At 65.3% G+C, this 23,415-nt stretch overlaps 1 protein-coding gene across 1 annotated transcript in view; it reads left to right on the top strand.

The window, feature by feature from the left end:
- MAD1L1 (mitotic arrest deficient 1 like 1) overlaps positions 1-23,415 on the top strand; it is a 285,464-nt gene that overhangs the window by 235,760 nt on the left and 26,289 nt on the right. The window contains exon 15 of the mRNA XM_044915187.1: positions 7,462-7,652. Within this exon, the coding sequence (XP_044771122.1) occupies positions 7,462-7,652 (191 nt within the window). The remainder of the gene's footprint in view (positions 1-7,461; positions 7,653-23,415) is intronic.

Raw genomic sequence — 23,415 nt, forward strand, 5'->3', positions numbered from 1 at the left:
AGCCGGCGGGCCTGTCTCCTCCCCGCTGCTCACGGTCGGCCAGACCCAGGACCCAGACCCACAGTCACAGCCCCTGTGGTGTCCGTTCCCACGATTCCTAGTAAAATTGCGTAAATATTTGATGCTTAATTATTAAATATTTAAAAATGTAAAAGTGAAATAGTTAGGAGTTACGAGCCATGAGTAATTTGGCCCCGAGCAGAGCCACCACCACCCCCCGCACCCCCATTCTCACGCACCTGCCGGGGAGGCCCAGGCCCAGGGGCGCTTCCCACGGAGACACCTCAGGCCCAGCCAGGCTCCTAGGCCCCCGGCCTGGTCCGTGTGGTGGGGAGTGTGGACCGGGCACCCGCTGCACCACCCTGGGGTGGCTAGCCTCTCAAGGTGCATGGGCGCAAGCTGAGGTCAGGCCCCTGCTTCGCCCTGACACTCAGCCGTCCCCGGGACGCACCTCCTTACAGAGGCGGTCCCCTCCCTGGTCTTTGTTCAGCTGCAGGGACCAACGCAGAACATGTTTGCTTTCATCCACGTGCCCTTCAGATACGTAGGGACGCATTTGGTGCCCCAGCTTCTCCAGACCCAGCACATCCACCTCAGACAGCTGCTCCCGTGTGGCCTCGTGGTGTGGTGCCACGGCTTGGTTCCCACGGCGCGACCGCTGGACCCCTCCCCGCCCCGTGTGTCCTGCCGACACCAAGCGGGCGTTTCCCTCAGCTCCGTCACCAGCTTCTTGAACCCGAGGAAGCAAACACCCAACTCAGGACCTTGACCCCGCAGACCACGGCTCTCGCAGAGCCTGTTCATAGCAGAGGATGGCACTGCCCTTGCCTCATGCCCACTGCCAAGACTGAGGCCGGTTATGCCTCCTGGACCTTGGGAGGACTCGAGAGCCATGGGCCAAGGGTGGCCAGAGCACCAGCTGGCCTTCTAGAACATCTGGCCCAGCTGCCGGTGTCCCGGGGGGCCCGTTGGCGTGGCTGTGTGCTGTCTGTCCTGACCCTCTTGCCCTGCAGGGCCTTGCCTGGGCACCGGACCCTTTAGTTTGGCCCGAGATAGCGGACAGGTCAGCCACGGCCAGCACTGCTGGGTGCACAGCGGGCCCACCCCTTTTCTAGGCCTTAGCCTCCCCACCGGGGAGCCGGGCAGGCCGAGGAGACAGGCCCCGCATCGGAGCTCAGTGAGCGTGGGGGGGGAGGGGGTAGGTGATCGTCAGCCTGCCGTCGCCGTCCACTGCTGTGCTTCTGTGTGGGGTGGACCCCGAGGGCGCGCCAGGCCGCCATCCCGGCCCCGTAGACCCCTCCAGGCTGCAGAGTGCGGTGCGGGGGATGCCCAGGGATGAGGGGCACAGTGTCCGCGGTCCAGGGCACACACGCCAGCCTCATGGCCTGTGGCTGAGCGGGAAGCCGGTTGTCCAGCCTCTTGGAAAAGTGGGGGACACACCACCCTGCCCTGGCCCCCGGGCCTCACCCCGCCGCCTCCCTCCAGGCGGGCCTGTCTCAAAGCCTCCCTCACTGCCTTTCCCACGCTGCCCTCGGAGCGGCCCTGACGTGCGCTGGGTTTAGAAACCACTGCCTGGCGTAGCCTGGGCTCAGAGGGCTTCCGTTGCTAATGGTGAAATATTAGTGCTGTTTGTTGTTGTTTAAGCCTGAGAATCTTAGCATTGGCTAAGTGTTTTTTATTCACTTTTCAGAAAGAAAAATGACTTTGTCCGGGGTCCCCAAAGGGAAATTTCAAATGCTGCTTCCAGCTCCTAAACAAAGTGCCCCTGCAGGAGCCAGGCCTGCCTGCCTTTGATGGCTCGGCCGGCAGCAGCCTGGCCCCCGGTCCCTGGTCCCCCGCCAGCTTTCCTGCCCTGTGCACCCTGCCCTGGGCCCGGCCCTTCACACCTCCTCTCCGCTGCCCTCCCCAGCGCCCCTGTCCACACCCAGGCAGGCGGCCGGCCGGTGGGCCTCCCCCCTGGGGCTGGTCTGTTGGACGCGGGGACGCATGGCCCCAGCCCCCTTCCTGGGAGCCTGAGCGCGGGCGGGTGTGAAGGCAGCTTCAGGCCCCACTGGGTCACTGGCGCAGTTTGACTTCTTCCCGCTGAGCCCGTGCTCCCGCCCACCTCCCTGCGCAGGTGTGGACTGCAGATGTGGGTCCCAGACCACACCTTACTGCTTGGCTTCTCAGGAAGCAAGCTGATGGCATGGGGGCCGCGGCCCTCCAGCCCTTCCCCCGGGCGTGGGCCTGGCCGCGAGGGGCGGAGGCAGGTATCAGCATTTGCCTCAGCAGCCCTGAGGGGCGAGGCCATCACCTGGGGGACAGGAAGGAGACGTGTGCCTCGGCTCCAGTCGGCCTCCCCACCACCCGAGGCAGTGCGGCCCCGCTCCCCGAGGTCTGCCTAGCTGCGTTCCTCTGTCTGTGTTCCGTCTGCGGAGATCTTGCCCACCCGACTCGTCCCCCATGGCGGTTGCGGTAGGGAGCAAGGACAGACAACATGTGTTTCATCCGCCGTGTCCACAGGGGAGCCCCGTGTGTGTGTTACCTTTGTTTACACCGCTTTTCTAGGGGTTATGATTTAGGATTATGCAGAAATGGCATTTTCTGTACTCCCGGCTCCTTGAGGTGCTCTAAGGATGGAGTGGGACGAAAGAACCTAGTCCTCAGCTGTTCTGAGCTTAGAGTCTGCTGGAGAAATAACTGTGACACAGGGAGCTTTTAAAAACGCTCTGTTGTGTTACAATGGACAGTGTCACGTACCCCGAGAACCTACGACAGGAGACAGGATGCATTCCAGAGACGCGGTTTTGAAGCTGGGGTGACTGGGGGTCAGCCAGGAACCAGGAGGAGCTGCTCCAGGCATGTGCAAAGTCCCTGAGGTGAGGAGGAGGGTGGTGCTTCATTCAGGGCATGAAATAAAGCTAGTCAGGTGCAACTGGAGAGCCCGCGGCCTGGGCCGCTCAGCAAAGGCCTGATGGCTGCAGGAGAGTGTTGTGTTTTTTTTTGTTAAGATTTTATTTGTTATTTGAGAGAGAGAGAAAGGGAGCTCTCAAGCGGGGGAGGGGCAGAGGGAGAGGGAGAATCTCAAGCTGACTCACGACCCTGAGATCGTGACCTGAGCCGAAATCAAGAGTCAGATGCTTAACTGACTGAGCCACCCGAGCTCCCCAGGAGAGGGTTTTAACCCAGACCACGTCTTCCCTTCAGAGCTCCGACTTTTGTGCAGAGGGCCTGACCCCGCCACCAAGGCCACCCTGAGCTGACTGGTGGGAGGCCCGGGGCCCCAGCAACCTCGCATCCCGGTCCCAGCTCTGCCCTTTGTGGGGCTCCACCTCTCCCCCTCCAGCTGCTTCCGCTGTGAAGGGGCTGACTTCCCACAGGGCAGCCGGGATGGTGGCCATCGGACGACCCCTGCTCTGCTGTCGGATCGTCTGGACCGAGATGTGGGTCAGGGGAGCCCATTAACGGGGAGGTCCCGGGATGGAGCTGAGGCTGAGGCGCTCGGGGCTGGCGATCTGTGTGTCCCACAGAACGGCCGCAGGGCGGGGCCGACCGGCTCTGAGTGGGCCTCAGGATCAGACCCAGGCACCTCGCTGGCACGCTCAGGCCACTGGAGAGGCGGGACGTGGACCGTCAGACCTGGGTTGCCCTCCGCAGAACCGTTGGCGTATCTGAAAGTGTTTCGTGTGGTCTTGTCTGCCTGTGCTTCTCGACAGCCCAGGGAGTAAGGCGCTTGGAGCAAACGGCTGCACGTCGGCAGCCCGCGAGAGCCGGGGGCGGCCTCTGTCCCGAGCCCGGGTCAGCGGTCCCGTGGGGCGCAGACCTCGGTCGTCGCCACCGCTGCCCACCCAGCTCCCTGCACTTTCCCCAGCAAACTGGTAAGAAGGGGACTAGACCGCGTAGCGCCTGCACTTTTAGTCAGGTAGACACGCGGCCTCTGCTGGCCAGTGCCGCCGCGCGCTGGGGCCCCGAAGAGGCTTTCTGCAGGGAAGGTCCAGCCGTCCACCCGTCTGCCTCTCACTTGCGCTCCCCACCCCTGCAGGGTAAAATCTTCCTCTGAATTTCAGACTGTGATCTGGCTCTCCAGAGCTATGTGCCCATGACCGCTCCTTCATCCTGACGTCTCTGCTCCCGGGGCTGAAGCACTCTCTCCTGCTGGCCTTATATAATGGAGAGATGAAAATCAGTTTATTTTTGTTCTGTGTCCTTCCCACGGGCTTTCCCAGCTGCCTTCTGTGACTCCAGGAGCAGCCAGGTGTTGGGCGTAGATGAGGAGCAGGGGGTGGAGGGCAGAGCCGTCCAGTGGCCCCTGTGGACATGGCTGGGGGCAACCAGCGGGCCTGGGCATGCCAGGACAGAGAGCAGGTGGCATGACCCCTTGACCTTGGCATCCATCCCCGGCCCCCACCGCCCTTGCCCACCCTCCACGCCTGGGCTCTGGGTGACCATGTCCTCTCTTCGGCTCCTACTTGTCCATTGCCTTCCTCGTCCCTCACCAAGGACTCTTGGAGAGCCTTGCAAAGGGCTGCTGAGGGGAGGAGGGCTGGCTCAGAGAGGAAAGGCAGTGGTGGTGGGGGGCACAGTCCCCCAGCCAGCGCAGGTGGAGAGCAGGGTTGAGGGCAGGGGGCAGGAGAGGGCTGAGGGCGAGGGCAAGTCTGGGCCCCAGAGTGTGGGCCTCGCCCCAGGCCTGAGTTGAGGGGCCCCAGGCACGAGGTCTCCATCCCGTGTCTGTGATGCCCGGGATGTGCACACAGCAGGCGAGGTCTGGGGTGGGCTGTCCAGGATCTCTCAGCAGACCCAATGAGGCCACTTGCCTGCTGCGCTGGCCCTGCCCACGCGTGGTCACCACCAGCAGGCCCAGCCTTGGGGGTGGCTGTGGCGGGTGCAGAACTGTGGTCACCGCGGACCCCAGGGGTCTCCAACGCTCGGCCACTGGGACCTGGAGGAGCCTCCTGTGAGCGCCACGTGCAGGGCCCCAAACCCCACCCAGAGGAAGGCATCTCCAAGGCGAAAGGCACATCTTTTATTTATTTAATCCAAACTGTTGTGTGAATTATTCATTCATGTTTACACAGGCCATTGAACAGCGGCGTAAGGGGTAGGTCAGGGCACCGACTTTGGTCCTGAATCACAGCCAGAACCCACGGCGGCCCCCTGAACTTGCTGCGTCAAGGCGCCGGCCCCTGAGAGTCGCAGCCTCTCGCCTGACCCGCACCAGGCCTCCGGGTCGGAGGGGTCAGAGCCCTCTTCACACCTCCGATGGGCCGTGTGACCTTGAGGCCGCTCCACCCCCACGCCCCCCACTCTTGCCCGTCAGAGGGGGACGTGGGACTCGCCTCGTGGTGTTGAGCGGCAGCGCGGGGTAAGGTGTGCATGGTGTCTGGCACTGGGTGCCCCTCTCAGGGGGGTGGCAGGTGGCCTGGCTCATCCACTCCTGACCCGAGCCCCATTTCCTTGTAGGAGTCCAGGAACTGTGGAAAGGGGCTCTTAACTCCTCCAAGGTCAGGCTGCGTTATTACCGAAATTTAATTTTTCCCAGCAGACATCTGAGATCCATTAGGGCAGGGCAGCCTCTGACAGGGGTGAAATATCACCTCAGAAGCTCGGTCTGAATTTTTCCTTGTGGAATGGGTTTTCCTCCCACCAGCAGGTCCGTCCTCGGTGGGCTGGCCGAGAGACGCAGGGAGGAGCGTGAGGTCAGAGCCACCAGGTACCCCTTTGATTTCATAGTCTGATTACTCGATTAAGCAAGGGCTCCAGGCCCGCGTCCCGAAGGAGAGGCTCTCCGCTCCAGAATAACAATGTCCACCAGGGCCAGTCGGAGCTGCGTGATGAATGGGGCGCAGGTGAGGGCAGGGCGTGTGGCCAAGTGGATGGACACGCATGGTGGAGAGGCCGGAGGGAGCCGTCCTCTGCTATCAGGAGGCCTCGTTCAGAGGGAGAACGCAGAGCTGCAGGCCGTGCAGACGAGACCCAGGATCTGTGTCCATAAGCCCGGCGCCATCCGGAGTGTGTGGGGGGCGGGGGGTTGTCGAGAGCTTGGCCTAGGACAGACGGCCCTCCCTGTGCCAGGTGCCCGCGGCCAAGCACTGAATCCCACCGGCCCTTGTTAGTAAAGCCGAGACCAGGCACCCTCCGCGTGGCCTTGCCGGAGCCTGTTGGTAGCTGCTGCGCCCCCACCGTCGGTGCTGTGGCCTGAACCCACACAGCGCTGTGGCCCCGTGCGACCTAGCTTGGTCCTCGTGACGCCCCTGGAGGCGGCTGCGTGCCTGACACACGCCCAGGGGCTGGGGACGCTGGGCTCGAGGCCGCAGGTCAGGACAGGCAGAGTGGCTGGAGGGTCTCCGGTGGGTTTCTTTCCCTGGAAGGCAGGCTCCCCGTCCCCTTCCCCTCCTCCAGGAAGTGACCCTGCCCACATCCGCTCATGTGAAGCTCGCTGACCTCCTGCCCTCAGCCCCGCCAGGGCGCTGGTGGTGGGCGGGCCTGGGCTTCGGCCTGAGGGCGGGGGGCTGCGGTCACTGTCACGGTGGGCGGGGCTCCAAGCCGGGCTGACCGGCTCCGGGGGCCGGGGGCTTTCCCACCACCCCATCGGCCAGCCGGGCTCCCGTCCTGCCCAGGGCACCGCCGTCGTCAGCTCCAGACAGGACCACCGGGGGCTCCTGGCTTCAGAGGCGGCACTTGTGTTTGAGGAAAGCCAGCCTAGCTAATTACTGGGGGGGTAACCGAGGTTTAATTACCGGGAAGGCACCTTGGGTGAAGCATCCGTGGTAATTGCTGTGTAGCCTGCTGACGGCTTTGCACTTGGCACGGCTGGTTTCTCCCGTACAACCATAAACTGTGCGGGAGTGACGGGCGGGCCTGGGGGCGGATGGGACCCGGGGGCCTGTCTTCACCTGGTGGCCTTGTCTCCGGAACATGATCAGGCATCTCTAGGCCGTGTCCTCTCAAAGCCCCCCGTCCGCTCCGCGCTTCTCCATGCTGGCCCATGCGGGTGGGCATCCGGCCCCCCCGCAGGAACCCGGCTGCAGCCGTGCGTGGGGACCCAGGACCGGCGTCCCCAGTCGGTGCCTGAAGTCTGCGGCCGGAGGGCCGGTGCACACGCCCGCACGTCCCGACCTGGGACGACTTCCGTGTTGCCCCTGTTGTCCCTCAGAAGCGGACCGGGCTGGGCGGGGGGGTGGAATCCGGGGCTCAGAGCCGGGAAGATGTCTGGCTTCCGGAGTCGCTGCTCTCCGTGGAGTTACTGTTTGTAGTTGAGGAACTTCACCACCACAAGTGCGGCTGCTTATCGGCTTGTTCTCTTCGTTCCGGACTGAGTGCCCGCGTCAGGGCTTGCCGACGCAGGTGGCCTGTCCATGCCGGGCAGGACCCCGTCTCCTCCTCGACTCTCGGCCCGGTGATTCCGACCGGGGCCCCCTGCTGCCCCCCCGAACCCCCCCTTCTCCGGCTTGCAGGCTCACCCCCTCTCCTCTCCCCCCTCAGAGCTGAGGAAGCAGGTGGAGAGCGCTGAGCTGAAGAACCAGCGGCTCAAGGAGGTCTTTCAGACCAAGATCCAGGAGTTCCGGAAAGTCTGCTATGCGCTCACGGGCTACCAGATCGACATCACCACGGAGAACCAGTACCGGCTGACGTCCATGTACGCGGAGCACAAAGCCGACTGCCTCATCTTCAAGGTAGGACCTGCCGTGACCCGCCGTGCGCGCTGCTGGGAGCAGCCTCGCCTCAGGCAGGCATGGTCCGTGGGGCTGGGAGGGGGCGAGTCTGCCGACCCTCGGCCACCCGCAGCTCTGCCCTGCGGCCTGGGGCCTCTTGCGGGAAGCCCCAGGCCCTGATCTGGCCGCCTCCGGCTCTCTGCCATCCCCCTGTTGCTACACTGGTCCCGTTGCTGGGAGGGGCAGGGCAGCGAGGGCCCGGGCATCCTGCACCAGCCGCGCTCAGGGGACGGCTGAAGTAACAGGCTGAGGGTCTGTGTTGGGCCAGGGAGACGGCCTCGGGACTGGACCGTGGCCAAGGTCAGCGTGCCGCACCGCAGAGGGATGGGAGAGGGACGCTGCTCGACCTCTATGGGACGCACCCTCCGGCTTGCTGGCGAGGCCAGGGCTGGGACCCCAGGCACACGGGGGGGCAGGTACTGCGCGGCCTGTGTTGGCCCCAGGCTCTCTCTGGAGATGCTGCTGGGGCACAGTGCCTGCGGGCTGGGGGCTCCCACGGAGGAGCTGTGCCCGTGTGGAGGCCTGAGGTGTCCTCCGGGTTTCAGGGCTGGGGCGCTCACCAGGAATGAGGCACCTGCCTGTGAGGGGCGAGCGGGTCCCAGCAGCTGGGGGCTTACTGCGTCACTGGGGGGGCCTGGGGAGGCTGCCTGCCCGAGCTGGAATCTGGGTGAAAAGGGCTGGCCCCACCACCGCCCCACTGGCCTGACCTCCTGACCCGCCCTGCCGTGAAGACAGTGCCGTGGGCCCGGCAGGGTGTGGCGGGCGAGGCCGCGGGAGGCCAGGGTCGGCAGAGAGGCTGCCACTTCGCATTGCCACGGTGTGGAGTGGGCCATCCACCTGTCACTGCCTGTAGATCTGTAGAAACAGCCTGCTTTTCCTTTTCTTGTATAAGAAGGGAATAGCCTGTGTGTTGTACACGCTTCAAGCAGAATTCAATAGCAAATGAGATCCTTTCTGTCTCATTTCGTCGTGCGCTTCCTGGTGAACCCATGACCAGCCAGCCGCTTGCTGGTGAAGGTGCTGGCCGTGCCCAGAGGCGCCAGGCCTCAGGCTCAGGGAGGAGCCACCTCGGAGGCCGGCACCCAACCCCGACCTCCCTCCTGGCCTCCTTCCTTCCTGGCGGCCTCTCCTTCTCCTCCTGAGGTCAGAGCTGCACCTCAGCCTGGCGTCTGCCCCCCAGCATCTCCCAACGTCTGCTCCCAACTCCCCTGCCTTCTTGGGTCACGTGTTATCTGTTTTTACGTTTCTCGAAATCCCTCATTCGAATAAGTGAAGCACTCGAACACGTAAAGTCTCTACGTAAACTGTAAGGAACATACTTCTTGACTCCTGTTCACATGATTCCCTGTGCCTTGGAAGAACTCGGCATGGCTGATCGCTGTTCCATACCTTGTAGAAATCCAACAAAGGTGTACAATTCTTAAAAGCCCCATTCGCTCTGACAGCCACTGCGCAGTGGAGACAGGCCGAGGTCACTGTCAGGCCCCCATGCCCTCTGCTGTCCCCCCAGACCCTCTGCCATCCCCCCCACCCCCCGATGCCCTGCTGTCCCTCCCCACCTTCAGCTGTCCCCCTGCCCCAGGCCTGGCTGTGCTCAGCAACCCCCCAGCCCGGGCACGTGCACCGTGGCCGCAGCCCTGGCCGGGGCCGGTGCAGGAGCTGCTTGCCGGGCTGTGGGCGAGCGCAGAGCCTTTCCGTGGCTTTGCAGAGTCCTGGAAGCATGGGCTCCCGGTCGCTGCACCCAGCCCTCCGGGCCCCTCCTCCTCCGCCCCAGGCCTAGGCGTTAAGCCAGCCCGGAGCACCGGGCTCCGGGGAGAGCTGGCTGGAAGCAGGAGCCGTTTCTCTCGTTTGTCTGTGGAAATCTCGGGGGTGGTAACATGTAACGGGCCGGCGAGTTCCGTGTCCTTGTCCAGCCTCACCGGCCTCTCCACAGAGCAGGGGACCCGGGCACAGGACAGGGCGGTCCCTGACCGCTCGGTGGGGTCACCCCCACCTGGATTCTGCTCTCGGCGTTCCCCAGATGCCCTGGTGGCACTCTGGAAGACAGCCACAGGCCAGGCAGCTGCAGCTCTGCTGGATGGCGTGAGAGACCGCGACCGGACCACTGGGTCAGGGTCTCCTTCGGCAAGCACTGACGCTCTGAGGCCTCCCGGGATGGGAGGGAAGAGGGGTTCCGTCCCGGGAACCAGAGCCTGGGAGCGTGCGTGTGCGCACGTGAGGGTGGACATCTGCGTGTGATAGGCGCACGCGCAGGCCCACCCCTGCCCAGACCCCCAGCAGGGCGTGGGGGTGCAGTCTTCTCGGGCTTCTCACGGGGCCCTGCTGGTCGGGACCCAGCCCAGCGCCTTGTGGACGGCTCTAGACAGGTGGCTGCCTGCCTCCCTGTTCCTTGGTTCCCTGGGAGCCCAGCTTTGCCGAGGACACTGGCGGTTTCCTTGTCGTCTGCAGTCACATCACCCTGTGGTGCCTAGTGCTGTGTGGGCGTGAATGGGTGGGGGTGTTGCCTTTCTTATCCTGGCTCTTTAGGAGGGACTGGAAGCTGCGTGGGGTAAAACGAGGGACAGGGATCTGGAGCCGGCTGGGGGCCCCAGGCACACCCTTGCTGCCCCCAGCTTGCGTCTCTCCCTTCAGGGTGAGGCTTTAAGTCCCCAGGATTCTGGCGTGGGCTCTGGTCCTGCCACCTGCGCCCCGGGCCCAACATTGGACCCCCTTGTGGGTCCCCCTGAGGGGCCTTCCCCTCCGTTCTGCGGGTGAAGCCCACCACGCCCCGCCCAGCCAGTGCCCCCGTCCTCCACGGGTCACGAACCTGCGTCCTGGGCTCCCTGACATGGCAGTGGGGACCTGCCGGCCTCAGTCCCCCCCCACACCCCCAGGGCCACCCCAGCTGCTCCCTCCCTGTGCACATCTCGCGGGGCCTTTCTTGGAGCTCAGGGGCCACCCCGCGGGAGGGGTTGGGTGAGGGGTCCGTCCTGTCGTCTGGCTCAGCCTTCCGTCCACAGACACACTCCCCACCTCCTGAGGTGCAGTCAGAGCCCCGCGATGCCGGGCCCCCGGCACCAGCTGCCCCACCCCGGGCAGTGCTGGGCAGGGCCCCGAGGAGGCGCCCGGTGCTTGCGTGCTGCGAGGCCCCGGCTCCCTGTGCGTCTCCAGCGGGTGGTCTCTGCAGACTCTGCGGACGTGTGTGCATGCGGTCCTTGCTCAGCCGAAGTCCTCTCAGACGCTGACAACACTGAGCCCCTGAGCTTCTCCTGGGCCCTCGGGGGCCCCAAAGAAGGCATGGCTGGAGCTGCCAAGCCTGTCAGGACGTCTCTAACCCGGGACTGAAGGTGTCACCTTTGCTTACTGTTCGGTGATGGGAGGCGCCGTCCCACCCTGTCCACCGTCCACCTGCCTGCACGGGGCCGGGCACATGCAGGGTGCTCACGGAGGACAGACAGATGGGGGAGAAAGAGCAAGAAGCTAAGTAGAAGGCAGACCGACCCTCGGCAGACATTCACTGCCCGGGGACCTGAGAGGAGACACGAGGGGCCCAGGAGCCGTCCCACCCTTGGCTGGGTCACTGCACCCTGTGGGACTCAATTTCCCCACTCACAGTGGCAAGCTTGGTCTGGATGCGCCCTGGGGTCAGAAGCCTTCGTTGGGGCAGCAAGGGAGGCTTCCCTGTGGGCTGGCGGTCCTGAGTGCGGGAGGCTGCCGGACAGAGACCGGCCCGAGAGACGGGGTGACCCACCGGCCCCCACGCGGTGTTGGGACCCTGCCGTCTGGGGGCTGACGGCAAACTCGCACGGTGGCGGTGGAATCAGGCTGGAAGGGGATCACAGTGAACCGTAGCCTCCTGCCCCCTTTGGTTGATTTTATTTTCCCAACAATGATTTTCCAGGCAGGAAGGGGGCCCAAGGCAGAGTTAGAAATAGCTGAGCACCGTTCCAGTTGAGCGGGCTCTGCAGATGTGCGCCGGCATCATGGAGGGTTTGGGCTCACCCCACGCGCTCTGCGCGAGGAGAAGACACGGCGCCCAGCGGCCCGGCCGTGGCTGCCACGTGGGTGGGAGCTGCCTGCCCCGGGGGCCCGCCGCTCCGAGGACGGCAGGAACTCTGGCCAGGCCGGGCCGAGGAGGGGCCTGGCTGCCCTCCATCCCCCCACCCCGCCCGGCGAGAACAGGGTCCCCCGCGCTCTCACTAGTGCAGATGCCTGGGAGTTCCCAGGACCACCCGCAGCCCTGGTTTCCGCGGCCCGTCGTGCTGTCTGGCCGTGGTTCCCGAGCTCTCCTGCCCCCGTCCTGCAAGAAGGCCCTGATGGTAAGGACGGCGGGTGGGTCCCGTGCCAGCGCCCCTTGGGACAGGCTGTGGACGGGGTTGCTGCAGGACACCGTGGTGTCCTCTCGGCCCGGCCCTGGGACGGCCCGGGGGCAGCGGGCAAGGCGGGACGTGGCTTCCGGCCTCGGCAGAGCGGCTCGCGTGCGCCGTAGCCACGCCTGTGTCTCCCCTGTGGCCCCTGGGTCTCCGGGCTGTCCGGGGCGCTGGTGGGGGCTGTGTGTGGACTGTGACGCTGTGTGCGCACCCTGTGCGGGCCAGAACCCGGAAGCTCCAGGGCCAGCGAGGACTGCGGGAGCCTGTCAGGTGCCGACCCTCTGCAGCATGCTGCTCCTTGGGGTGTGGGCAGCACCCTGTAGCCCCCACACTTGCTTGTGTGGATTCCGGTGCCCCCGGGAGAAGTCTGGCTCGTGTGGGGATGTCACTCCCCTCTGGGCTTTGCCGCTGGGGACTTGGAGGCACGTTGGTGCCAGCCCGTTCCCCAAGCCTTGCCCCGGAGCTTTCCGAGGGTCACCTTGCCCCTGCCCTCCACTAACCAGCGTTCAGGAACGAGACCTCTTCCCCGCTCAGGCGCGGCCTCCCTGAGAAGCAGGACCTGCCTGGGCTCCTCCAGGGCCTGCCTCCCAGCCTGGCCCCCATGAACGTCTCTACTGAGGGCCGGGCCACCCAAGGACCTGGGCAGGGAGGCAGGTTCACGAGGGTCCCCAGAGCAGCGGAGACTGAGGTCGGGTGGCAGGCTGTGCGGCAGCCAGCAAAGCTCCCCGTGGTGGCCTCCAGCTCACATTTTGCCGTGGGTTGTCCTGGCAGTGTCCCTGCTCCTACAGGGCGCGTGTCTGCTGGGGGTACTGGCCCTCACTCGGCCCCCTTGGCATCTGCTGTGGGCCCAGAGCCAGCGGGGGGTGAGTGTCTGCCAGATGGAGGCGACTCTTGGGGCTGCAGGGACGGCCCCTGTTGTGTCCTGAGAGGTGCCGGATGTGGGGTCAGAGCCACCGAGTGTGACTGTCGCCATGCCTCCCCTGGGCTGTGTGCGACTGTCACGCGGCTTCACCTCTGGGAGCCTCCCCTCCCTCTCTGTGCACCGATGACCTGCAGACCGTGTGTGTGGAGGAACCCAGCCCTGTGGACGGTGTGGTATCCGGTGCTCGACCCCGAGGTCTTACACCATCACACACAGTCCCCCCCATGCACGTGCGCACAGGACTGGTGCCTCTCCTGGGGCCGAGGCTGGGGTGCAGAGGGGCCCCTGCGAGCAGTTCCCTGCCTTCCCCGGAGAAGAGCGGCCTGAGGGCGCTCCAGAGGCCACGCGGGTCCCGTAGCCGTGCAGAGCGTGCAGCTGCTAGAGAAGCAGCAGAGGGCTCACACCGCGCTCCCGCCACACAGTCGTGACACCGGAGCTTTCTCCCTGGGCGGGCGTATGGAGCACCCCGTTTCCTGGGCCCTGGCAGCCTCCCCGCACCCCCCACAGACCCAGGCCCTGCCCCCTCAGGTCCTCTTCCAGCAGATGCCCGCTAGTTGGGCCCCAGGGATGAGCAGAGCCGGGTCCTGCCCAAGGTTGTCCGTTCTTCAGGGGACAGAGGCTCGGGCCGAGCTCCCCGTGTCCACCCGGCTTGCCCCCGGAAGGGGCTGGGTGTGCGGCTGCCGCCGGCCCCACCCCGGCCTCATGGCCATTCTGTCCCCAAGCCTCTCCGAGTTCTGTCCCCACACCCCGCGCGTGGTGTGACCCTTGCAGACCTGGCCGTGGCTGGGGCCTGCGCAGGCCGTGCTGCCCCCTGAGGGAGCTTTCTGCTTTGCCGCCTTCTCTGCTCGTAGGGCAGCCTGGTGAATAAGCAGACTGGGTCTGCCGGCTGGCCCTCCTCCGTGCCCCGTCAGCCACAGAGCACAGGCTCCTTCCGCTGCCCTCACTCACACCCCCCCATTGGGCCCAGGGCACTGGTGCCTGAGGACCCCTGTCCGATGGGCACAGACAGGGCAGGGCCGCCTACCACGGAGGTGGCCTCACGTGGGAGCAGTTGCTGTGGGTGAGCAGAGGCGGGGAAGGGGCCAGAGGCCCGGCTGGGGAGAGGTGGAGCTTCCCTGCCCAGAAGCGGGGTGGTCGGGCGGAGCAAGAGAAGGGGTTTGGGCAAGGCCAGGGTGAGGAGAGAAGCTCGCGCCATGGGGCAGTGTCCGCGGGGCACCGGCTTGCTGGCGAAGGGCTGGCGGCCCTCGCAGTTGCCACGGCAACAGCTCTTGGCTGGAGGAGGAAGAGGGCCTTCCGGGAGCAGGCTCCTCCTGCCCCGGGGACCGTTCCACTTGCTAGGTGTTGACCTGGAGCCAGCCCTGACAGCGCAGCCCCACGCTGGGGCCTTGTGTCAGGAGAGGGGCCGGTCCGAAGCCGGGCCCCCATCTCTCTGAGGCTGGCCCCCTCCCCTCCATCCTGCTGTGGACCCCCACCCCGCCACGTGTTCCGAGCCCCTTGCAGTGGGTCTGACGGTTTGATGGCGTTTCGGTGGTGGGAGGGGCCTGCCGCCCATGTGCGGCGTCTGGCTGATGCAGGCCGTTCCCCGCCTTGCTGTCTTCCCGTGCAGGGGTCCCGGATCCTGAGGCAGAGACACCCGATGAGGGATCCCAGCGCTTTCACCCGCACACAGGAACGTCCTGCCTGGGCCACCCCGGCCTGTCGGACACGGGGCGGGCACAGCCTGGCCTTGGTCCACCTCAGCTGTCCCGTCAGCACACGTGTGTGATGCCTGCCCTCTCACACCGACCCCTAACTCCCTGCCCCTCCCCCCAGGCACCCCTCGGCCTGGACCAGGCTATTCTCTGATGTGCTTTTGGATTGCAACCAGCTCCGTCGTGACTGGTCTGAGATGCAGGCAGGTGTGAGTGAGGACCCAAGGCATGTCCACGGAAGCGAGGTGCAGGCCTCCCCGGGGGCTGGGATGCTGGCGTGGCCATGGCACCGAGGCCTGGGTTAGGCTTGAGAGCACAGTGGCTGACGTCTGGGGAATCCGTGGTCTGCCCCTGCCAGGCAGATGGGCGGGCGTCCTGCCCTGCCCAGCGGCTGCGGACAGGTCTGGGTGGCCGAGGCATGCTGTGTCCTGCTCCCCGACCAGCACGCTGAGATCAGTGGGGTCAGGACAGCCCTGCACGTAAGTGCCAGCATCGCCTCTCGGTGGCCAAGCGTCTCAGCCTCTGTCCCGGCGCTCGTCTCCCCGGAGGTGACCTTGTGGAGCAGACGGTTGACCGCGTGGCATGGCTGGCCGTGGGGGCGTGGTGCAGGGGCAGGCTGACACCCCTGCAGTGTGGCCTGTGGGCCTGACTGTCCCGGGGGCACCAGCCCAGCCCGGGGGTCGGGACCTGGGGGTCCAGTCAAGCAGGGCCTCCGCACCCTCCCTGCCACTGCGGCTCCATGGTGACTTCGGCAGAACGGTCAGGACTCCGAGGTGCTGGGACTTGGCCTGGTCTCACCCCTGCATTTATGCGTGAGGGGGCAGGGGTCCCGGGATGGCAGCAACTGTCCAGCTGCTTTGAGTCAGATCCTAGAATCAGAGTCGGGGTATCCGTTTCTGAGCTGAGCAATAGCGAAAGAAAGGGGTTTGGTCTGTTTTGTCTGATTTTAAAGCAGAGGAGAAAGGGCGCTAAGGGCTCTGGGACTTTGCCGGGTGAGCCTGGCCTTCCGTCCCCACCTCCTGGCAGGGGAGCCTTGTCCGCTGGGGGAGCTGGGTGCAGGAGCTGCCCTGCCCAGAGCCGAGGCTGAGGTGCGGTGCGCGGGCGGGCCCCCAGGCCACCCACCGGTGAGATGCTGGCCGTTCCCGGGAGGGGGCTTCTGCTGGCTGGGACAGAGAGCCCCGGACGCTCAGGATCCTCCTGCTCCTGGGAGGAGGGCCGGTAGGCTAGCCCCACCACACTGCCCCGGGCCGGCCCGCTGCCCTCCCTCCCGGCCCGGCCTCGCCCCTGCTCTGTGCGGCCCGAGGCCTGGCTGCGGGAGGTTGGCAGGTGAGCCTGAGTGTCCACGCGGCCCTGCCAGAGAGTGGAGAACAAACAGGGCTCCTGGGGCGGGGGGGGGGGGTGGTTCTCCTTCGCTCCCCCCCACAGGTAGTCAAGACCACACACAGGCTCCTGTTGGAAGAAGCCTACTCGTGGAGTGTTCCAGTCTCCGGCTGTAGCATGAAGTCCGGATAGACACTTTAATTTGAATTGGCCTTTTTTGGGTCCCCTGAATTTCGAATAGAGTTGGTTTGAATGCACGTTGACTTCAAAACCTCTCTCATTTTTCAGCTGAGCAGGCTCGGGGACCGGGGGGACCCAGAGTGTCCAGGCAGTCCTGTGGAGTGCGCTGAGGCCCCCTGCCCCCTCTGCCCAGACACACTTGCCCCCTGGGCCTAGGGAGGAGAGGCCAGCTTGTGCTTACCTGGATGATGCCCAAGCCGGAACCAGCGCTTTCTGGTGCCTGCTGGGCCCTCCTTGGGGGTAGGGGGGCGCCTGGCTTGTTTGGGGGGATCGGACAGTGGCAGGGATCCCAGGACACGGCCCTCAGCTCAGGATAAGGAAAGGCTCCCCAATGTTGGGAAGAAAATTCACAGACGTGAGTAGAGAGCCGGCCAGCTTGGTGTACAGTGCTGACTTCTGGTTATGAGATGTGTTCAAGAAAGGCTGGGGACTCCTTGGGATGACAACTTCTTCCCAAGCGAACGGGCCATCTCCTTCCAGCGGACGGTGGGCCCTCACATTGTGAGGCAACACAGTGCACGGGGAAGACCTGGTTTCAATTCCAGCAGCTTGTGCAAAGGCCCTGTGGTCAAGGAGGCACGGGTGTCCTCAGAACTGAAACAAAGCTGTGGGGCTAGACCCCAGGCATTTCGGAGGTGGTCTGAGGGGAAGCTGGTGAGGAGCAGGGCCTGGGGCACACAGCCCCTTGGCGGCTAGGCCAGAGTGTTGGCCCTTTATTCTGAGACCAGCAGGAGCTTGTTCAAGAGATTGTAAGATGAGGGCTGAGGGCTGAAGCCGACTTTTAGGAATGCCGGGTAAGCAGGAGTTTGAGAGGGAGGGGTGGTGAGTGAGGTGTGCAGCCTGCGTTCACAGCGAGGTGAGCCCTTGCCTCCCCCGGGGCCACCACCCAGCCCTGGGGTTGCAATGCAGACCCTGTCCCTGACCTCCATCCTGGGGCCCCCGCAGGCCTGGACTCAGCTATCCTTCCTCGCTGGCGGCCACACTCGCCTGGTGGCCACACAGAGTCCCGGGTCCTGATGATAAAAGCAGTTTTTGGAAGCGAATCAAGTACAGCAGGGCCTGCAGGGTAAACCTCAGCCATGCGGGACGCGCCTGTATTTGTGTGTATTTCCTAGGAAGCCGACCCAAAATACGTGGTTTTGTCTCTTGCTTCGTGGAACACCGGACTGTGAGCATTTTGTACCCAATTAAAGGCTGGTCACAGCGACGGGTTCAACACTCCTGAGAGGTGCTGTTTGTGGTCCTGCCTTGATTGATTGCCTGTGTTCCCACGTGCTGGGACGTTTAGCCAGGTCCTCCGGTCTCTCTGTGTTTGTGTGTTCGCTGGTGTGAGACAGCGTTGGGAGGACCACGCCTCCAGACCAGGCTCCTGGTAGATGCGTTATCAGCGTAACCCCACTGAGGATCCGTTCAAGGGTAGGGCCATCTGAAGCCTGTCCCCGCTGCACCTGGGGGAAACCCTCGTGCCTCGGGCCCCTGGGCAGCATTGCTAAAGACCCCTAATCACACCACAGCTCCTGGTTCCTGGGGGAGAGCTGGGCCCGGGAGTCAGCTGGGCTCCCTCACGCTCTGTGCTCTGAACGGTCAGCAGGGCCCCGAACACCACCGCCTTCCTCCGCCGCAGTGGGAGCCTGGGGCCCAGCGCAGGGCCGTGCCCCTGGGCATCCAGAGGGCCTGCAAGGCTAGCGATCTGACCTCGGCCCGTGTACGTAGTCTGTTTGCCTTGGGCTGATTGCCGGATTTTCTGTGCTTGTTTTGCTGTGGTTCCTGGGGCTTCTCGGGTTTGTGGCTTTATAGTTAACCAGATTCAGATGATCCGGACAGTCGTTCTTCACGTGCTGTTTCTTTGCCCCTCCCTTCTTCTCGGGGCTCCAGTCACACACGCGGAAGGTCACCTGGTGTCACGCCTGTGTGTTTGCCATGTTTCGGTTTGGATGGTCTGTGGCGCTCCATCTTCCGGTTCACTGACCTGCTCTTTGGGAGCCGCTCATCTGCTGTGCGTCTCGTTCGGTAAATTTTTTGTCTCAGATACTGTACTTTTCATGTTCCAAAGACCCGTTTGGTTCTTTTTCATGTGTCACTGTCACTGTTTTAGTTACCTGTTGGTCGGTAACAAATCGCTTAGAGCAACAAGCAGCTGTCACGTCACTGTGACCAGGGCCCCGGGAGCGCTGTGGATGGGCTTCCGGCTCAGGGGCTGCCCCTGCACCGCCCCCTCCTGCAGCCCAGGCCGGTCCATCCGCGACCTCCCTCTTCAGAGCCACCAGCGCTCCCTGGAAAGCAGACGCCTGGGCGACACAAGTGCCAGGCTCCCCGGGAGCCCCGCCCCCTCCACCGATGCCTGTCGGGGTGCCGCCCTCCCCGCCCACGTCCCTGCTGGCTCGCGGCGCATCTCCGGCACCTGACACCCTCCAGGTGAGCGTCGCCTGTCCCATCTGTTCCTGCCGGCGCGCTTCCTCTACCCGGGCAAGTCCCCACGTGTCTGCGCGCTCCCCGCCCTCACGCCCGGGGCTAGGGACTCAGAAGCTGCTGGTCTGGCGGGAGGCGGGGGCAGGCAAACAGCCGGTTAGCTTCTGGGTGCACATCTGCCTTCCTCCAAACCCCAGCCTCCGTGTGAGCCCACACGAGGTGCCCTGGAGCTGAGTGGGCCTTACAGGGACCCCAGGAGCACAGACTCCTCAAGGCCAGGCCCAGGGCTGCCCCCGTGGCGAGGTCTGGAGCCCGACTGCTGCCTTTCAGGCTGGAAGCAGGGGAGACAGCCTGCCAGGAGCGGGGGGCTACCCAGACCTCAGGGGCAGCCCCCAGAGCAGCCACCCTTCCCAGCAGCAAGGGGTGACCGCCACAGAACCCGACAGCATGGGAACGTGGTCGTGAGCCAACAGTGCTCACGTGCAGCTCCTTGCGGCTCGGGGCGGGACACCCAGGGCGCTGAGTGCTGCCCACGGTAATACCAAGGGCCTCAGCCAAGTGGCTGTGCGTTCCCTGGCCGACCCCGGCAGCATCCTGGAGCACGTGTCTGGGCGAGGCCGTCTGCTGGCTGGGACTCCAGGATTCTGGATTTTGGAGGTCTGTGCTCTGGAACCGTGGGCACATGTGCGTCATGATCGGCAATGAGGTGGCAAGGCCCTGCCCACTCGGGCCTTACTGCGCACTGTGCACGGGGCAGGAGGGTGCCTGTCCAGCTTAGCGGTGCGGTGCGAGATGGCTGAAGGTCAGCCGGGCCTCCAGCAGTTGACCCACCAAGGGTGGGCTTCACATGGGCACCGCCAGGGGCGGCGGGGCAGGGGGGCCGCTGTGGCTCCCGAGTCAGTCCCCAGCCTTGGCTTCTGCGACCCGCGGAGGGACGGCCTGATGGCGCCCGCCCCGTGAGCAGGTGTCCAGCGCGGCGGCGGCAGGCGTGGGCCATGTGGGTTCCTGCGCTCATGGCAGACTTGCTGAGTCCCCCCTCCGCTGCCAGGAGGTGGAGGACATGGCCCAGGTTAGGACGGGGTTACATGTGGTCCTGTCACCGTTCCCAGTGTGGTGTTTAAGCTTTGTGACGAAGGCGGGGGGGCACGTCGGGGGAGCATGCGGAGCAAGGTCTCCGCCACCTGCACGCCCCCGCCTGCGCCCCGACTGCCCAGCATCAGCGGGTGCCAGCCCTGCCGGGCTCCTGGCTTGTGCGGCCAGGACTGGCAGCCTGGCAGGGAGAGGCACCACCGTCCCCGCGAGCAGGAGGGCAGGGCCACAGCTCACAGAAGGAGTCACTGGTGCTGGAAGGCAGAGGACACCCTGGGGTCCCCTGTCGCATCCACACGCTGCGGTGGTGACCCCGCAGCCCAGGCCCCCTGAGGAGGCCACTGAGGCTGGGGGAGGGCCCTCCGATGGCGGGAGGGACGAGGGGGCTCCCCCGGGTCTCTGTAGTGGCACCGACCCACCTCCTGACCTCCTGGCACCTCCACAGTGGGGTTGGGCTTTAACCTGCGAATCTGGGGGCGACATGTCAGTCCATAGCAGACACCCCCAGACCAGTCTGACATACATCTTCCCTGAGGCCCTTGGTGCCGCGTGAGGTGGATGTTGGGGCCGCAGTTGCCAGTCACTGTTTTCAGGTCCTTTGGTCCAGGCCGTGTCACCCCGGAGCGCCCATCTGCATGTGGGGGTGTCCCCAACACACGGGCGGTGTGGGCTGCGAGCAGGGTGCACTGCGGGCCCTGACGGGTCTCCGCTCCGCCGAGATGGCCGTCAGCACTTTGCGGGCTCTCTGTGCGGGCACAGACCGGCCTCCAGGCCTGGAGAAGGTCCTGAGCGCATCACTGGGGCGGTCGCCTGGGGGGGGGGCTGCTGGCGGCATCGGGAGACCTCGCTGACCCGTCACCTTCAGTGTTGGCTGTTGAAGGTCAGACGTGGGAGGTCGTAACACAGGGTCAGAGGCCAGGGAAGCCCAGGCTGCCCTCAGAGTTGCCAAGCATCGGGGAGGGAGGGGAGCCTGAGTGAGGAGCCATGCAGATCTGGAAGTTTCTGGCTGATTCAGTCCCAGTTCTGCCACCGCCCACCTGCTCGGGGCCACGGAGGGGTCGTGGCCCTGACTTCAGAGAACCAGGAAGGACCCTGCGGCTCACCCCTGCACCTTGAAGCAGAGCCGCAAGGCAGGGCAGCGCCTAAAGGACGTGGACCCAGAGGATTTCTTCGAGCAAGTGTCGCTCCTCATTACAGGAGATGGTGTCTTAATCGTGCGATTCTCATCCGGGCAGCGCCTCCCTACACGCGTGGAGATCTGTCTTCAGTCGGTGGCTGGTTCACGTCCGGAGCTGACAGCTGGCCCGTGCTCAAACCCCCGTCCCTTGGCCCTCGACAAGGGGCTCTTTCTCATGACCATCCTTTACTTCCGTTTTCTGCTGCGGCATCGGGGACGAGGATCGGCCGGGGCGGCGGGAGGCATCGCGGGCAGGCCCCTCTGGGGGTGCGCCGGGCGCCGGGCAGCCACGGAGTGGAGGCCACACACCTGCTTCGGTCTAGGTGACTCTCAGCAAGTCCCGAGGGACCAGGTCGGGCGCTCCGGCCCCTGCCTCCCCTCTGGGCCTCACAACAGGTCCGTCCCCCGGGTGTTGGTTGTCCTGCGGCGGCGGCCCCTGCCAGCCCCACCAACGGTGCCCCGGGCTGGCCCCCGGTCCCCGTCACAGGGGTGCCTGTGGGAGGTGACGCTGCTGGGCTGGACCACCGGTCCCGGGGCACTGGTGGGTTGCCAGAAGCCCGTGTCCGGCTCATGGAGCCACGGAGACCCTGGCACGAGAGCATCGCTGGCGCCGTGGGCCTGGGCCTCTGCATCTGAGCGGACGTGCCGGCAGGAGGGCTGACGTGGTACAGAGCCATTGCCCGTCTCCCCACGGCCCGTCTCTGCGTTTGTGGATGCCGAGTCTCCGAGGCAGCCGGTCCTGATTAACTGTGCAAACTTAATTAGTTCACATCCAAGTTTGTGGAGGGCATTCCTCGGGGAGTTTGTGCGAACAGCTTCTGGTTGCCAAGAGGACCAGCTTCCTCACGCGGTGCTGCTATTAACCGCATGCCCTGCTCGGGGTCTCCGCTGTCCCCGAGTCGGAAGGAGGCGCGTCTTCCGGTCTGGCCGCTGTAAATAACGTGAAAGCCGTTTCCCTGGGGAGAGCGCGGGGACCGTGGGGCGGGGCAGGCAGGCTTTCCTGAGGCCTCCACGGCCCTGCCGCCCTCACGGCTCCACAGAGCGAGGCGCCTGCCACCCGGGGCTCCAGGGCGGCTGGGAGCAAGCTGCCTGGCCGTGGGGCCCTGCCGGGGGGAGCTGGGAGGGCCAGGCGGCCAGGGGGCTGCCCCAGGCCGGCCTTCCCCGTCACTGCTCTTCCTGACTGTCCCGCGGCCACACGCGTGATGCGACTGAGCTTAGGCTCGGCCACTGGGCAGCCCACTCACTTGTTGCGAGGCCCCAGCCCATGCTGGTCTGGGATATTCTGATGCCGTCCTGCGGCTCTGTCTCTCGTGGGTGACACCTTATGCCCTTGGCCCCTCACTTACCCGCCCTCCCCCTCTGCTGAGGCCTCTGGGGCAGGGCCAGCACTGGGCAGGTCTCCCCAGGAAGTCTGCCATGCCCACAGATGCCACGATGTTGGCCGCGGTGGCCCATGTCATGTCAGCCCAGGCGGCACAGGGAGGCAGGGGTGTGCCCGAGTCCCAGTCCAGTGCTTCAGTCTACCCGCGTGGAGCCTCGGCCCCGGGTCGGTGGGAGGGAAGCGGGCCTGCTGTCACCTGGGGCAAGAGCCAGGCGGCCTCTGTCTTCCACGGAGCTCCGTCCGTGATCCTCGGTGCCCTGTCCTGCCTCCCTGCGCTGCACCCCTTCTGCCGACGGTGTGTGAAGATGCTTATGGGGGACAAGGCGCTCCTCGTCGTCCCCAGCCCCTGGGCTCCAGCTCACAGGAGAACTGCCGGCCGATGGTGTGTGAAGATGCTTATGGGGGACAAGGCGCTCCTCGTCATCACGGCCAGGCACATTCGCTGCTTGTCTGCCCGTGCCATGCACGTGTGCTGAGTGACGGCCGGCAGTTCTCCTGTGAGCTGGAGCCCAGGGGCTGGGAGGGCGCCCTGGCCCGGGCGCTGGCCCCCACACTGTCCTGAGCCTGGGGTCTCCTGACGGGGTGCACCCCAGTGCACGCCCCCGCTCCTCTTCCCACGGGAGGTGTGTCCGGGGGGGCTGGTCCCTTGAGCGTGTGCTAGGCAGGGCTTGGCAAACGTGACGTGCGAGTGAAGACGGGGGCTTTGGAGGCCACACGTCCCGGGTCACAAGTGTGGGGCTGTGCCGGCGTCCCACACGAGCAGCCACCGACGAGCACGTAACTGAGCCCGCTGTGTGCCGGTCCGACCTCGTGCACCAGACGCTGACAGCGGGTTTGGCCGCAAGCCCTGGTTCTGCCGGCCCTGTTCCAGGAGATGGGTCTGTTTGCAGAAGCAACCGCAGCAGCTTCCTCACGCCCACACGGGGTGTCTTTGAGATGTGATTCACTTCCCACGAAACCCACCCTCTTCCAGTCTACGACCCCGGACTGTTGTCAGCGTATCCACAGTGGCGTTTGGCCCTCACCCCGGGGGGCGTGTCCATGTGCGGCCCTCCCCGCCCCTCCCCCAGCCCCGGCACCCGCCAGCCTTTCTGCCTCTTCTGGACGTGTCACGTCAGCAGAATCCCACGCCACGCGCCCCCGTGT

Source organism: Neomonachus schauinslandi, chromosome 5 (genome assembly GCF_002201575.2).
Source record: "Neomonachus schauinslandi chromosome 5, ASM220157v2, whole genome shotgun sequence".
NCBI lineage: Eukaryota > Metazoa > Chordata > Mammalia > Carnivora > Phocidae > Neomonachus > Neomonachus schauinslandi.